The 17,242-nt window shown below is 42.2% G+C and overlaps 1 protein-coding gene across 1 annotated transcript in view; it reads right to left on the reverse strand.

Moving 5' to 3' along the window:
- Positions 1-6,481: 6,481 nt before the first annotated feature.
- Positions 6,482-17,242, reverse strand: part of LOC139318044 (hexokinase HKDC1-like) — a 55,419-nt gene continuing 44,658 nt past the window's right edge. The window contains exons 14-18 of the mRNA XM_070945288.1: positions 15,804-15,903; positions 14,278-14,461; positions 11,370-11,525; positions 9,916-10,149; positions 6,482-6,873 (exon numbers count right to left, since the gene is read on the reverse strand). Coding sequence (XP_070801389.1) covers positions 6,729-6,873; positions 9,916-10,149; positions 11,370-11,525; positions 14,278-14,461; positions 15,804-15,903 — 819 coding nt within the window. The 3' untranslated portion in view covers positions 6,482-6,728. The remainder of the gene's footprint in view (positions 6,874-9,915; positions 10,150-11,369; positions 11,526-14,277; positions 14,462-15,803; positions 15,904-17,242) is intronic.

Here is a 17,242-nt window from a genome sequence, read left to right on the forward strand (position 1 = left end):
TGCCCCCAGTTCGGACCGGTTCGCAAGAACTGGTAGTAAAACTGGCAGGAGGCCCCGCCCACTGCCCCGGATGTCGTCATCGGCAATATGAGCATGCGCAGAAGCTGCATGATCCCGTTGCGAACCTGTAGTAAAGGTAAGTAGAACCCACCCCTGCCTGTCACCCACCTCCAGTGGTGAGTGCCCCCCTCAGGGCTCCTGGCCAATTGGCAAAGCCAGGTTTTAATACCCTTCCAGAAGGTCAAAAGGTTCCATATCCCTGTTCCACAGGGATGGAACCACAGTGGAAAAGGCTCCTCTTCTAGAAACCACTTCAGAGGTGGTATTCAGCAGGTTCTGACCAGTTCTGGAGAACCGATAGCAGAAATTTTTGAGTAGTTCGGAGAACCGGTTAATCTCACCTCTGACTGGCCCTGCCTCCATCTATTCTCTGCCTCCCAAGTCCCAGCTGATTGGGAGGGAATGGGGATTTTTCAGTAACCTTCCCCTGGAGTGGGGAGAGAATGGAGATTTTACAGTATCCTTCCCCTGCCATGCCACCAAGCCACTCCCACCAAGCCACATCCACAGAACCGGAAGTAAAAAAATTTCTGTGGTTGCTCCAGCTCTCTGGAACCAGTTACCTTCTGAGGTCCAGACCATCCCCACCCTATTGGCCTTCCGAAAAGCGGTGAAGACCTGGCTTTTCTGGCAGGCCTGGGGCCGTTGATCTCGCTCTTGCGATCTGGCGAGATCTGGCCATGAATAGTATGAATGAGTTTTAATGTTTTAATGTTTTTAATTTTTAAATGTTTTTTTATTAGGATTTTAAATGTATTGTGAGCCACCCTGAGTCTTCGGAGAGGGGCGGCATATAAATTGAATTAAATTGAAAAAAATTGAAATTTCCTTTCAAATTTCTATAATTTTTATAATTTTCTAGAAACAGAGGTGAGATTTGTCTGCCAAAAAGATGTCAAAATTCTTAGAAAGTAGCATCCTTGAATTGAATGGATCCAGAAGTAAATTGATAACCAATGCAGCTCATGCAGTAATAATGTTATACATTTAGCCCTAGGATCTCCCAGAAGTGTGTGCATCCCTGCATTCTGCACCAGCTGTTGTTTAGCTGACGGGACCCGGAGGAGACAAACTCTGTGGGATCTTACCGGTCTCTGGGAACTATGCGGTAGAAGGCGGTCTCGAAAATAACCTGGCCCTGAGCCATGTAGGGCTTTAAAGGTAATAACCAACACCTTGAATTGTGACTGGAGACCAATAGGGAGCCAGTGCAGCTTGCGGACAATTGGTGTAATGTGGGTGTACCTAGGTGCACCCACGACAGCTCGCGCGACTGCGTTCTGGACCAACTGTAGTCTCCGAACACTTTTCAAGAGTAGCCCCATGTAGAGCGTGTTGCAATAATCTAACTGTGAGGTGACAAGGGCATGAGTGACTGTGGGAAGAGCCTCCCGATTGAAGTAGGGTCGCAATTGGTGCACCAGGTGAACCTGTGCAAAGGTCCCTCTAGCTACAGCTGTCAGCTGTCAAATGTCAAATCAGAACCATTTAAGTGTTTTAAACAGTGGTGGGTTTCAAATTTTTTTACTACCAGTTCTGTGGGTGTGGCTTGGTGGGCGTGACATGGCTTGGTGGGCGTGGCAAGGAAAGAATACAGTAAAATCTCCATTCCCATCCCACTCCAGGGGAAGGATACTGTAAAATCTCAAGAGCAATAGTAATATTTGCATTCCTAAGACTGAATGCTTTATTTAATATTTGCATAGATGAAGAAGTGATACATATATACATTCATGCATGCGTAATTCCTAAAAAAAAGTCATTTTTTTTACAAGAATACAATTTTGTATTCAAAATTGACATTAGCAGCACCCCAACCTTTAACTCACCGTGATTTGAGAAAATGTAGGTATTGTTCAAAAGGCTTTAGTAGCAAATAATAACAAAAAAGGATTGTAATTGATGATAGCAGTCAAACTGAAATAGGACCCTCCAGAGGCTTTCTGGTGCATTTAACTCGCACCCTTCTCTAAGTACACAAAAGAGCCTCTATGTTTGGTTAATGATAGCCAGAAAGGAGATAGCAGACGGAAAACTGGGAAGCGTTGATAAAAGAGTGAGAAGCACAACAGATACTGCAATTCATTGTTTGTCTGCCAGTTCTAGTTATGTGGTCAGATTATTTTCTCTTCCTAAAATACTTCACCAATAGTTTCTCACTTTTATCTGTCCAAGAAGCAATGTTTATTATTTGTTTAGATCAACTTTAAGCTCACCTGGTGAAAGCTGCTGTGGCCTGGAGGTGGAGTTCTTGCCTCACAATCAGGAGGTTGTGAGTTCGATCCTAGGCAGATGTAGGGTCTCCTGCAGCATTTAGGTAAGGGAAGAAACAACTGTGTTCAGTCGCAGCAATTTTAAGGTGTATGGACTTTAGCTCCAAGAATTCTCCAGCCAGCATGTATTTTCTTCATATCTGCAACCAAAACATTCAGATCTGCAGGAATTCTGTGCTACCAATGAAGAAAAAAAAAAGAGGAGAAAAGCAGCTGAAAAAAAATATTTTTGTTTTAACAAACGGAGAAAAGCCAGCTATTTTTCAAAGAAGAGAGTGTGTGTTCTCTTTGTACTAAGTTGAGATAATTCTGTCCATTGTAAAGGATATTCTTTCAGTTATTTAACAGCTACTTAATGCTGAGATGTACTGAGTGGGATCAGTTTTGTCCACCTATTGTTTCAAATAAGGTATGTTTGTTGATGTAACATCCTTGCAAAATTCCAGACACATACAGTATTGGACTTTTGTTGTCCAGATGTTGTCGAATTCTGTAATTCCTTTTACTCCCATTTCCATTTTTATTGATTCATCCTTTCCAGATAGGAAAAAGATGAGAAGAGAGCAAGACGTGTCTGATTAAAATCTCTCTCTCTCTTTCTCTCTCTCTTTCTCTCTCTTTTCTCTCTCTCTCTCTCTCTCTCTCTCTCTCTCTCTCTCTCTCTCTCTCTCTCGGGACATGTATCAATGACATCACTGGAACATCAGAATACAATACTATTTTACTTCTAGCATGATTGGTGAAAAACAGGTTTGAAGCCTACTGAAGCACAGCGCATCTAATTTGCATCTTTTTCCTTTGCAAAAATTTAAAATGTACCACATTAAAAGGTTCAGCATGTTGCGGCCAAATTTATCAACGTCACAGGGAAATAAATAGCACGAAGCCTGCTCCAGATCTTTTCACTGCCTTATGTGGAAATAATGTTGGAAATGCTTTTAGTATGATGAAGAGAGCAGAAGACCATATATATTCTGGCAATTGCTTTTCTCGCTAAGGTAAATTTAATGAACCTTTGAAAATGGTATTAATTGATCACTTGCGAAAGTGATCCTAAACCAGGGGATCCCCAACTCCCGGTTCATGGACCAGCACCCGTACACGGCATGCCAGAAACCGGGCCCCTCAAGCAAGCGAAGCCCCATCCGCGGGATGCAGGCAGCATGCAAAATCCCACCCCATAAGGTCCACAGAAAAACATATTCCCATGTGTAAACTGTCTCCAGTTCATGAAGGATTGAAGTAAAATGAACGGAAGAATTCAGCAGCTATACTTATTCTCTAGCGCCCTCTAGAGATCTAGGCAGAAAATGGATGTTTCTTGAAAAAATTCTTGATAACTTGAAAAAGACACACAGCAAACTTCTGGCCTCTGGAGAGCCTGGGGGGTGGGGGAGGCCGTTTGCGCCCTCCCCAGACTCCTAGAGAGGCTCTGGAGCCAGGTGAGAGAAGGCCTTCCCCACCAACCCCAGAGGCCCTCCGGAGGCAGGAAACAACTTGTTTCCCTACTTCTGGTGTGCCCAGAAGGCCCGAAAATCAGCTGGCCAGCATGCGCATGTGCACCGGAGCTGAGCTCACACGCCCACTGATATGGCTACACATGCTACCCGTGGCATATGTGCCATAGGTTCGCCATTACGGGTATAGGGTGTCCTGCTTCAACAAGAGGTTGAACTAGAAGACCTCCAAGGTCCACTGTAACTCTGTTATTCTGATATACTAACGTGAATTTCTTTGAACTTTTAAGACAGTGTGTCCTTCTACATACCTAAGAGCCAGGGGTGGGCTGCTGTGGGTTCACAGGGGGTTCGGGAGAACCTCTAGCTAAGATTCTGTGCAGTTCAGAGAACCCCCAAATCCCACTCCTGGCTGGCCCCGCCCCGCCCCTCCCGCCCCTCCCAGAGTCCCCACATGGCCCGTTTTGGATGCAGGTAAGTGCAGGGCGCACACAGAGGCTCGTGGAGAGTGAAAAAGAGGGCATCCGGAGCCTGGGGAGGCCGTTTTCACCCTCCCAGAGGCTTGAGGAAAGCCTCTGGAGCCCGGGGAGGGCAAAAACGTCCCCCCGCCGTGGCAGGAGGCCGACTAGGCCACACCCACCATGACCACACTCACCCAGCAACAGGGTAGAGAACCCCTTGCTAAAATTTTTGAAGCCCACTCCTGCTAAGACCTCACTCTTAAAAGGTGAGCAGAAACAAGTAGAATGACTTTCACTCCAGACAGGTAAATATATTGTAGATTTCTTTCCTCCAAGTTTAGTAGAAACGGATGGGTAGCATTTAATGGGAAGATCAGATGACTGACCAAGAAGGACTTCAATTTCTGCTAATTGGAAGCAGTTTTCCAAACTGGTGAATTACAAGTAGTAGACATTTAATTTGCATTCTCTGCTGTGCTTTTGCTGCTGTAGAAATGTCTCAGGAAGGAAGATGGAAGGCATCAGAAGAAATTGCCCAGGACTGGATAGGTCAGCATCCTCACAGAGCATGAATTTGTCACTTCGTCTATGAGGTTATCCACAAGATAAATGAAAGATAAAATTCTGCAGAAAATCACTGGATTGTATTAACTCTCACCGGCATAATTCTCCTTTAGATTTTCTAATGTGAAATATTCCATTGCTACATTCTTGGATAAAACAACAGGAATAGAACAAGGCATTTTTCCTTTTTTTGTCTGTGTGCAGAAATAGGTAGATAAATGTTGCTCAAAAGACATTGCATTAACTTTGCATAGTGGGGTTCTTGGAGAAAGGAGCAGACGAATCCCAATGCAGTGTTTTCAGATGTGTGGACTTCAGTTCCTAGAATTCTGGCTGGGGAATTCTGGAAGTTGAAGTCCATACACGTTAAAATTGCCAAGGTTGAGAAACATGGCCCCAACCGGCTCTGCAAAGGCCCTTGAATTCCCCAAACCCCCAATTAATACTGTACTACTGATGACTGGAAAATGGAAAGGCTGGACTAAAGTGATTTCTAACATTTTCACATATAGAACCATTATAATTTCTCTTGAGTGTAATCTCAACCAATTTTGAGTTTAGGGAAGGACAGATTAAGAAGGATATGGAACTGAAGCATTAAAATGAACCCTTGGAGAAAACAACCTTCAGGTGTTGTAGCATTCTAATTTTTGTGGGCTGCTACTATTATTAGGTGGAATGTGATGGCTCAGTGGTTAAGATGCTGAGCTAGTCAATCGAAAAGTCGGCAGTCCAGCGGTTCGAATCCCTAGCGCCGCATAATGGGGTGAGCTCCCGTTACTTGTCCCAGCTTCTGCCAACCTACCAACCTAGCACGTAAAAAAATGCAAGTAGAAAAATAGGGACCAACTTTGGTGGGAAGGTAACAGCATTCCATGCGCCTTTCGCGTTTAGTCATGCCAGCCACATGACTACGGAGACGTCTTCGGACAGCGTTGGCTCTTCGGCTTTGAAACGGAGATGAGCACTGCCCCCTAGAGTCGGGAACGGCTAGCACATATGTGCGAGGGGAACCTTTATCTTTACCTTACCATTATTAAGTACATGTCACGAGAACCAAGATTTAAGCTGCTGGAATGTCTCTAGAAAAATAACTGTTCAAACTTGATAGCGTGTATCCACAAATGTTGTCCCCAGCGGGCATTGCTTTTTCAAGAAAATGCACAAGGAATTTCTTTTTCTGGTCTCTCAGCATTATTAAACATGCATTGAAATCGAATGGACTTCGCTTTTGAAAAACAGCATCAAATAAATGCGAGAAAACTTAAAATACAATGAGTGTCACCCAAGAGACAACTTTTATGGGGGAAAACATTAATTTATTACATTTTATACATTAGCCTTTTTGCTTGCTTGGTTGGGCTTCTGTTGGAGATGCTGTAATAGTGGATTCCTCCACCGGGTAGTGGGATTGACTAGATGATCTCTGAGGTACCTTCCAACCTTCATATTATGTGAAAAAAAATACTGCAGCAGGTAAACAGCACCAGCTCCCAATATATAGCTATGGTATATTATACCTACTCTCCAATAAGTATTTATGCAATACAAATGATATTTTAACATTAACAAGAAATTACTAAATTAGGACATAGAGCAGGGATTGTATAAATATACTCAAAAGAAACCGATTTCTTTGAAACAAACCTATGGAACTTGGCCATTTAATATTTTGAATTGTGTTAGGCACAAGGAAGAAATACGAAGTACGGTATTGTATATCAGGCAACTTAGGACACAGTGTCCCGGTAAGGCAAAATCTCCATCCGTTTTGATATGATGGCTTGTATCCTGTGTTCTTTCTGACCATCAACTGCAAAAATGGACCCTTTTGACTTGATCAGTGCCACAACTGTGTGTGTAGGAACTTTTATAGTTGATCCTTCTTGCCCACTCAGGTCTGTGAGATCAAATTAATTTTCTGCAACTTGGTGCATCCGTTTAGCCACTGCTGTAATTAAGGCTGCTCCTTTCCCACTTCCGTCTTCAGACAGCATAAAAGTTACATCACACTGTGGTGCCAGCTCCTTCACCGTGTCTTGCAAAATCCTTGAAAAGCTAAACGCAAAAAGAAGAAACACAAGCAAATGTTGACATATATGATGTTTTGTGTAACCCAATTGCAAATGTAAGAAATGGTTTACGTTGCAAAGACTGGGGAGAGAGAAACGCAGAATGAAGACGATACTCTGATTGCTCTCAATCCAGAGAGGGCAACATTTTACAGTGGGGCCCAAGTTAAGAAGGCAAACTTTGCTCTCACATCAATTATAATTAGAATATTATACAGTATGTATTATACAGGCAATCATCATTTAATGACCACATTTGGGGCTGGTAATTTTGTTGCTAAGGGACATCGTTAAGCAAGAGATCTTGTGATCATGTTAAGCTTACAACCTCACTTACTCTGTGATTAAGTGAATCCCCTGCAGTCATTAAGTGAGATGTCACATGGCCATATATTGCTATTTCTTCTCCACTGACTCTCCTTGTCAGAAGTTAGCTGTGAAGCTCAGATATGGTGATCAAGTGGCCATCCACTGGTTCAGTGGTGGCTTGGTGGGCGTGGCAGGGGAAGGATACTGTAACATCTCCATTCCCACCCCACTCCAGGGGAAGGTTACTGCAAAATCCCCATTTCCTCCCAATCAGCTGGGAATTGGGAAGCAGAGAATAGATGGAGGCGGAGCCAGTCAGAATGTTTACTACTGGTTCTCCAAACTACTCAAAATTTCCTCTACTGGTTCTCCAGAACTGGTTCGAACCTGCTGAAACCTACCTTTGCACTGGTTGCCATTATTCAAATTGTTTGTACTTGTCTGGAGGGAGGGAGGAGTCATCTTTTATATTTCTCTTCTCTTTTTTTCTATTTCTTTTCACTTTTCTTTTTCCTTAATTTTTATATTTTGTTTAGTTTCTATTAGTTTTTTTACCTTTGCATTTGTCAACTTTAATAAGATTATTGTAAAAATTATCGTATAATACAATATAATAGATATTCAATGGACACTGAAAACTTCAAAAAATAGTAAGCTTGATAAATAAATTATTAAGCTGATTAAGTGATGCTAGAAAATTTCTTAAGACTAGTTTCAGATGCATTAGCGAAGCAGAACACTTATAAAATATTCATGATAGCCTTCTAACAATGGAAGTGATATCGCATTTCTTTAACATAGAAGAATTCTTACACCGCCTTTGGCATAACAGGCGGCTTCCATTTTATGGTTTTGATGGAGTAGTACACATTTATGAAATTTTCCATTCATAAAAAAAACACATGACAAGTGATTTAGAAATTCTGTTTGTCAGGCAGATGGCAGGAGAAAGTATGTATTGAAATTATGCAACAGTCTGAATTTGAATTTGGAGAGTCGATGGTTGTGCTTGATTCTGCCATTATATTATAATATACTGCTGTTTTACTATAATAATAAAGTGGTATTCCTGGAATCTGTATGGGAGTATTCCTCACCCTCAGCAGCTTTATGAACGTCAATTCCCAGAATCCCTCAGCCTTCAAGATGGCTCGGGAATTCTGGGAGTTGAAATCCCCACATTTTGAGGCTGAGAAGCACTGCTCTGGTGTGTCTGCTTCCTGAACTGGAGGATGGTCCTGATTAGAAGGTCTTCTTCAATACCAGCACAATTAAAGACAACTTAAGTCTGTTGCCCTCACAGACTAACCGCCAAAATGAAGGCTGTGTTATGAGGGCACAGCAAAAAAACACTTGTGCTGTGGTTAAGTGCCAATGGAGATCACTAGTGAGGGAAGTCACCCCTCCTAGAAGAATGAAATATTTTGAGAAATATTTAAAAAGGCAGAATATTATATTTCCCCTAAAAGAGAAATAGAAATCTTAAGGGAGACAGAAACTCAGCCCCAGCTCCCTGCCCCCAGCAAATATTTGGTGTTCATTAAGAAAGACTGGGCCATCATATCTACAAGACAAAAGACCTTCAGCCTAAGGGTGATGGGATTAGCCCTCACTCAAGATCCAAACCAGGACAGAACCATTAAGACACAATGGGAATTGCCCAACACCCTTTCAGAACATAAGCCTCTTCATTACATCATCACCCACCAAGCTTCAACCAAACCTGGGAACTCAGACAAACATGACTCCATATGGCCCCATGGGAGTCTGACAACAATAGAATACATGTTCTTGCACAGGAACAGGAAGCTCAAGTGCAAAGCCCAAGAGAAGGTATAAAAGCCACCCTCTCTCAACTCCATGTGGTCAGCTGCCCAGAACTACCCATGTGTTTCTGCTTCATCAATAAATGGACCCTCTTTTCAATCAGCCTCCAGCCTCCATTTTATCTCCAGTGCCCTTCTCCCAGCTTGGAACTGAACCAGATGGATATTTCTTCCAACACTAGTATAAATACAGGTAACCTTTGACTTCAAACAGTTCATTTAGTGACTGTTCAGAGTTACAATGGCACTGAAAAAAACGTGGCTTATGACCATTTTTCACACTTATAACCATTGCAGCATCCCCATGGTCATGTGATCAAAATTCAGATGCTTGGCAACTGATTCATATTTATGACGGCTGCAGTGTCCCAGGGTCATGTGATCCTCTTTTGCGACCTTCTGACAAGCAGAGTCAATGGGGAAGCCGGATTCACTTAACAACCATGTTGCTAACAACAACTTCAGTGATTCACTTAGCAACTGTGGCAAGGGAGGTCATAAAACGGGACAAAACTCATTTAACAAATGTCTCACTTAGCAACAGAAAGTTTGGGCCCAATTGGGGTAGTAAGTCAAGAACTACCTGTAAATAGGGAAGGACAGGGAGGCCTGAAGGGGGATGGGGATAGAGAATCCTTGGAAAGGAAAGGAAAGGGTGTCTCATTCTTTGCATAGAAGCATTTCTTATTTCCTTTCAAGTTCTACACGAACGCCGCAAAAGATTTAATTCTCATCTTAATGCAAAAATGTGTAATCAGTTTAGAGTTGCAGCATGAAAAAGGTTTCGGTCCTTTTTTATTCCTAGCCACTAAGTAGAATATTTCATTAGTCCTTTGCTACCCTCAAAAAAAAAAGCCCAAATCCGTACATCAAAGAGATGCTTAAATACTCACTGTGGGTGCAGCTTATATAAGGTACCGTCCACTCCGATGGTCGTTTTGAGGTGCTCAAGTTTCCTGTTGTCACGTATCTTCTCAACAACGGCAGCCAATCCAGCTCCGCAGAGCTGGGCAGCTCTTTTGGAAACACAGCCACACACTTCTTTCACAATGATGCTGTCATCACAAGTCCCATCCAGCCCGAGTTGTTGCAGGATTCTTCTCACTTGAAGCAGGGCCAGGCGATCGCTGCCTCAGCCAAAATGGAACAGACACTTTTTGATTACTCAATAGTGCTTCTTAGAAAGAACTGGAAAGCTGCATTTCTGTTTTTTAAGAAATGTTTTTGCTGATACGTTGGTTCCTTGGCACTATATTCTTCCCACCTATGACTATGGATTCCTTTTTAAACAGGATTTAGAATGATTAATCATGTGCCACCAAGTCATTTTTGACACCCAGCAATCGCATAGACAGATGTTCTCCATGATTTAAGAATGAACTTTGTCTGAATACTACATGCTACTCTTTCCTTTTATCACAACACCCTGAAATACAACCCAAAATAATTTTTGAAACATTTAAGATGACATTGCCATCACCAGCAGAAGAAAACATCTCCTTATCCAGATATTCTTGAATATTTGGGGCTCTCAGGAGTCACAGAAAGTATGGCTAATGATCTCTCTCTCTCTCTATCCTCCCCAATCCCTCCCTCCCTCCCTCCCTCCCTCTCTCTCTCATAATATGTTAGATAGATGATAGATGGATTAGGAATGGAGGGAGAGAGAGAGAGATCAAAGAAAGCTTCATGGAAATGCTCATGTATTCATCAGAAACCACAGTCAATTCAACAGAGCCTTTCCCCCCCTATTCAAGTCAGCTCCAACTTCTGGTGACTACCTGGACAGTCAATGCAGTTTTGAAGGGAACATCTATGGAAAGGGTTACCTTTGTATTCTTCCTATGGCTAAGAAAGTGACTGGTCCAAAGTCACCCCATAGACTTCTACACTTAAGGCAGGACTAGAACTCATATTTTCCTGTTCCTACTCCAACAGTAGACCTGTAGGAAACCACTAGACCTGTAGGAAAAGGACAGGCAAAGCCTGGGGTGGAGTCAAGAGAGGAATCAGCCTGGAGTTGTTACATTCCCACAAGAGGTTTAAGTCCAACCACTCTTGAATTCCATTAATGCTTATCTAGTGCCAATTTAGTGCTAACCATTAGTTGACTAGATTCTTGTGTATAGATAAGAGCAAGAAATCAGTTTAACTGGAACTTAATGTGTGATCTTGATTCTTCATGCCTGAGAAGACCAAACTGGCTCTCATAACTGAATCTTTTACCTTTTATAAAAGAAAAACATTTAAGTAAATCGTGAATCCCATTCAGCTGTTTCATCTCTCATATGAGGTTGAGAACTAGAAGACGGGAGAGAAAATGTTGTTTGTACAACACAAATCGTACCTTTCAATCTGAGACAAGTATTTTGTTTCAAATATTCCTCTTCTTCTCAGTGATTCTGAAATCTGGCCTCTGAACAGAAGTCCTCTCTTGGTCAGGTCTATCAAGATCTGTCTCACTATTTCACCCAAATACATCCCACTGGTCATTTTCTCATATCTATTAAACAGCAAAGGAAAAAAAAACATATTTGGATTTGAACAACACTAAGCAGGTTGTTCATTATTGCTATGCATAAATTGTTCTGCCCCAGCTACGGACCCCAAAGAACGCAGCACACACAAAGTCCGTTCAAACCTTAATTTACTAAATAAACCATTTTTTTACAACAACAGCTGTTAATTAACTGCATTAACAGCTGCCCAGAATTCAAAGAATAATACTGAAAGCTTACTGTGGTTGGCAGAATGCCCAGAAGCAATTTGCAGGAAGCTGATAAGATTAGCAAGAGAAGACACGAAGGTATGTGAACGAAGTTGTTCCCTGCAAATTGCTTCAGTCGGCAGTCCTCCTTAAATAGGCTAAGCCTTACTCTAGAAGAGACCTCCTCCTGAGGAGCCACTCCTGCCTTTTGGCAGTTCTGCGCACCCGTGCATCGAGAAGAGGCTCTTCCTCTTCATCCTCTTCACTTAAGGGAGCTTCTGGAGGTTCTGAAGGCCCTGGCTGAATCCCCGCCTCTGGCACCACATCTTCTCCAGCCTCCTCACTGTCCGACTCGAGTACCAGCTGCACAGGTTGCTGGCACAGCACCACACCAGCCTCCTCGCTGTTGGAATCAGCTACTAGCTGCACAGGCCATTGATGGGCCACAACATAAATGGGCTTTCACATAGCGGGCATAAGAAAGGTTTCCCTAATCTTGTTTTCTCCAGTGTAGAATTGATAAGGTTTCAGAACAACCAAAGGACTCTTCTTCTCAAACAAAGAGTTGGTCAAGAAAATGTAATCTTACCTATTGCTACATTTAATATTTTAATAATAGTACTTTAATATTGTTAGTGTTACTTAACCCACAGGTAGTCCTTGATTTACAATCATTTGTTTAGTAACCATTCAATGTTACAACCGCTTGGAAAAATGTGACTTATGACCAGTTGTGACACATACAATTGTCACAGCATTCCCATGGTCATGTGATCAAAATTTGGATGCTTGGCAACCTACATGTAATGTATTCAAATGTATTCACAACAGTGTGGTGGACCTTCCCTAAAGCCAGGAAGTATTGGCATAAAATAAGGCAGTGGTTGGAAGAAATTACTGAACAAAATATTGATTTGAAGCCAGAACTTTTCATATTGGACATTTTAGATGGGAAAATGGCAAAGAAACTCCAATATATAATATTACACATATTAACAGCAACCAGAATAGTTTTCGCACAAAATTGGAAACAGACTAATATTCCTTCAGAGACAAAGATAGTAAGAAAGGTATACGAATGTGCAGAGATGGATAGGTTGACAATGGAATTGAAAGAGAGAGATGACTCGGAGTATTACCAAGTCTGGAGTAGATGGTATATATGGCTAAAGAACAGGAGTAAAACTATTGGATAAGAACTAAATAATATTGATGATAATAGGATTGTACTGTATCTATGTGTAAATACTACTAGAATTCAAACGACTGTATAATATAGGATAATGACCCATAGGCGCATATAATATTCGAATGTAGGCTGTATGAGGAAGTAAGAAAACAATATCTGTCCCCAATTATAAATAAATTTCCCCACTGGAATATAAGGCATAAATTAGCATTTCTGTTGAAGGCTGACTCTCCTCCCCTGGTAAGAGCTATCACTCGCTATCTTAAAAGGATGACAGCAATAAGAGCCAGTTATATTGAAAAAAATTTCATTGATTGTAAGAAAGATGAGCTGAGTTAGAGAGGAGCTATCTTATTTGGGTTATCTAGTCTTGGCAACTTAGCTATTGAAATCTGATATTGTAAAATTTTAATGTCATATATCATATATTTTTAGATTGTTATTTTTGTAACTGTTTTGTCTTTTTCCCTTTTTCTTTTCTGTTTTGTTTGAAAAGGCCTTCGGGCTATTCAATAAACAAATACATACAATGACCCATAGAAATAGAACTTATGTAAATTTGAATGTTATGGATGATATTGACACCGATATGGAAATGCTGTAAGAAGTGTAAATTGTGTTTTGTTTTTTAATGTTGACAAAATTTAATAAAAATTTATTTTAAAATACCAAAAAAAAAGTATTCACAACATTTGCACCATCCTGCAGTCATTGTCATCCTTCCAAACTGGCTTCCGACAATCAGCCTTGAAACTCATTTGTGTTCTAATCAGGGGTGGGCTTCAAAAATTTTAGCAAGGGGTTCTCTGCCCAGTTGCTGGGTGGACGTGGCCATGGTGGGTGTGGCCTAGTTGGCCTCCTGCACCACGGCGGCGGGGGGGGGTTGTCCTCCCCGGGCTCCAGAGGATTTCCTCGAGCCTCTGGGAGGGCGAAAATGGCCTCCCCAAGATCTGGAGGCCTGCTGGAGGCCAGAAATGGGCCCGTTTCTGGCCTTCCCAAACTTCTGTTAGGCCCGTTTTTTGCCCTCCCCAAGCCTCCGTGTGGGCCCTGCACTTATCTGCATCCAAAATGGGCCACGTGGGGACTCCTGGGAGAGGCAGGGCAGGGTGGGCGGGGCCAGCCAGGAGTGGGATTTGAGGGTTCTCCGAACTGCACAGAATCTTAGCTAGAGGTTCTCCCGAACCCCTGTGAACCCCCGGCAGTCCACCCCTGGTTCTAACTCCAGACTTTCAGTTGGAGAAGACAGATTATTTCAAATATTTTGCATTGTCTGTTCTACAGCCGAGGCTACTGAGTTCCATAGGAAACCCATAATCTTGGTTGAAAATTTTTGGAGGGCACCACAACATCTACCCTTACTTTTGCTTCCCAGGATTCAGAGACCCCGAGTCCACCTCTCGATCATATCTTGTCCTGAAATTATCAATGCAGCCATTGTCACCAAATCCTCCCCATTCCGTGTTAATGCACATTTTAGCTTCATCTCCTTCTATTATTTCTATATGTTTCATTTCTTCCATATAGCACACGTTGCTGCCTGTCCCTGAAAGACAGAAAGAAAGCGAGACTTTAAAACAGCAAAAAGTTTTTCTCCAAGGAAGTCCAAATGTAGGAGATGGAAAACCAAAGCTGCAGAACACAAAATAGTAGCAGTTCTAATGGTTACTACAGAAAGAGCTGGGCTACATAACTGGGCTGAAAAAAATCCAGACAACCTCAAGATGGCAGCAGCAAGATCAGAAAATTCTTTTTGTTTTCTTCTTTAAACATAACTTTATTGTGTACATCATTTCGGCATGCATGAAGCAAAACTAACTCTGGCTAGTGCCCGCAGTTTTCGCCTAATTAAAGAATGAATTCTTTCCTCCCTTCCTTCACCCAGGTCACATTGTCCAATTAAGTGTTCTGGTGTCTCTATGGCGATTCCTTCAAGTCCTTGCTTAACATCTGTTGAGATGACCTTGGTTCCCACAGGATGATTTCTTTTCTTTTTTTTTAATAATCTTTATTTACATTTATCATTAAAAAAGAAGACAACACACCAGATAAATGACAAACAGAACAACAAAACAAATAACATACATACCTATAAGTAGTACCTTAATAACTTAATATTCGGTACAATATATCTATGTTACATTCCGAGGGAGGCAGAACAACCTAATTTGCATTTGTAAATCAATTAGGTCTATCCGACCTCACTTTACTTGTATAATATAAATTTTTCAATAAATATAACTCCTAATCTGGTTTGGGTTATAGTTTTCTCTTTGATAGCCAAATATATAGCCAAATACATTTTTCCCAAGATCAGAAAATTCTAATACAGTCTTCCTCAACATTGTTTACTTTAAGATGTATGGACTTCAGCTCCCAGAATTCCCCAGCGCTTAAATCAATTTTAAAATTTATATAAGTGAAGGAAAAAAGAAAAGTGCAATTCTTACCAAACCAAATCAACATTTGTGTACCATTTTCTTTTGCAGGCTATCAGTGAAAATTAGCATTATCCAGTGGTGGGATTCAAAATGTTTTACTACCAGTTCTGTGGGCGTGGCTTGGTGGGCATGGCTTGGTGGGGGTCATGTTACTGAGTGGACATGGCCCACTCGGCGTCACTCACAGCAAGGTGGGGCGAGCAAGCGGGCGGGGGAAAGCGGCAACCGGGCAACCAGGCGGGGGTGGGGCCAGCCAGAGGTGGTATTTGCCGGTTCAGCAAACCAGTTAAAATTTCTGCTACCAGTTTGCCTGAACTGGTCTGAACCGGCTGAATACCACCTCTGGCATTATTCCAATTATCTACTGTACCTTCCTGGTGCTCAGGAATATGAAAACACAATACAAAAGACTAGGTTATTGTCTGCTGTATATTTCTCTCGTTTTACCTGCAATGAGTCCAATCTCACAATATGGATCTTCATAACCACACGTCATCATTGTCCCAACGGTGTCATTTACCACCGCTACGATATCCAAATCAAATTCCTGCAACAGAAATTGAGTGAGGGGTAGCCCGTGTTGTAACGCGGTATGTATTAGGGTTATGTGTACTTGGAAAAATGCTTTACTTAAGAATGATTGGATTTGAATAATAATTTAAATCACTGGTTGGACACTTGCATTCTTCTGCTTTACTTGATTTCACCTTAGCAGCTGGTAAACAAAAGTGTGCATAACATTGAGAGGGACGCGGTGGCTCAGTGGCTAAGATGCTGAGCTCGTTGATCGAAAGATTGGCAGTTCAGCGGTTCGAATCCCTAGTGCCGCATAACGGGGTGAGGTCCCGTTACTTATCCCAGCTTCTGCCAACCTAGCAGTTCGAAAGCACGTAAAAAATGCAAGTAGAAAAATAGGAACCACCTTTGGTGGGAAGGTAACAGCATTCCGTGCATCTTTGGCATTTAGTCATGCCGGCCACATGACCACGGAGACGTCTTCAGACAGCGCTGGCTCTTCGGCTTTGAAACAGAGATGAGCACAGCCCCCTAGAGTTGGGAATGACTAGCACATATGTGCGAGGGGAACCTTTAACATTGAAACAGCCCTTGAAAAATCTCACCAGACAATTATAAATGTAAAACATTTAGTTCAGCACATTACTGGTTATAATTGCTAAGCGAGCTGGAGATATACAGGTGCAGTAGATGTGAAAAACATTGTTCTATATCAAGACTAGTTCATATAAAGCAGGGGTGTCAAACTCTATTTCATTGAGGGCCGCATCAGGGTTCAGTTTGACCTCGGGGGGGCGGGGGGCATGGATGGACCGGGTGGACGTGACCCTCTGCCGGCAAAAACGGAGCTCGGGCGGCCCTCCCGAGGTTCATTTTCACTGGCAGAGGGCTGCAGGAGGCCATTGCGGCTGAAAATGGAGCCTAGGAGGGCCGCGTACGCCCTCCCTAGCCCTGTTTTTGCTGGCAGAGGTACCGTGGGCCAGTCCTTTGCTGTTTCCAGGATGGCCCCAACATCAGGCCTTGAGTTTGACACCCCGATATAAAGCAAAGTGAACAACACCTGAGAGCTGCTCAGGGATTTTCGGAGGAAATAGTGAGAAGACGGGCTGTTTTATTTTAAAATAATCCATTGCATAATAAACTGGTATAAATCCATTTGCATAATGAGAGGGAAATCTGCATTTTTAGATTATGTTCTCAGCAACCTGTTATATATTAGTATCTTTACTGCCAATTCTCAGCTATCCTTTTGGTCAAAAGTTTGGAAGAAATTTTTTTAAAAATGCCCAGCAGTCATTGACACTGAATCTTTCTTTCAGTTTATTGTCCATTTGCTCTAACACCTCTGTGTTGCTAGAAGATAAGAAACT

The sequence above is a fragment of the Pituophis catenifer genome, unplaced genomic scaffold, assembly GCF_029215685.1.
Source record: "Pituophis catenifer annectens isolate HBS135680 unplaced genomic scaffold, rPitCat1.0.hap2 SCAF_6, whole genome shotgun sequence".
NCBI classification, from domain to species: Eukaryota; Metazoa; Chordata; class Lepidosauria; order Squamata; family Colubridae; genus Pituophis; species Pituophis catenifer.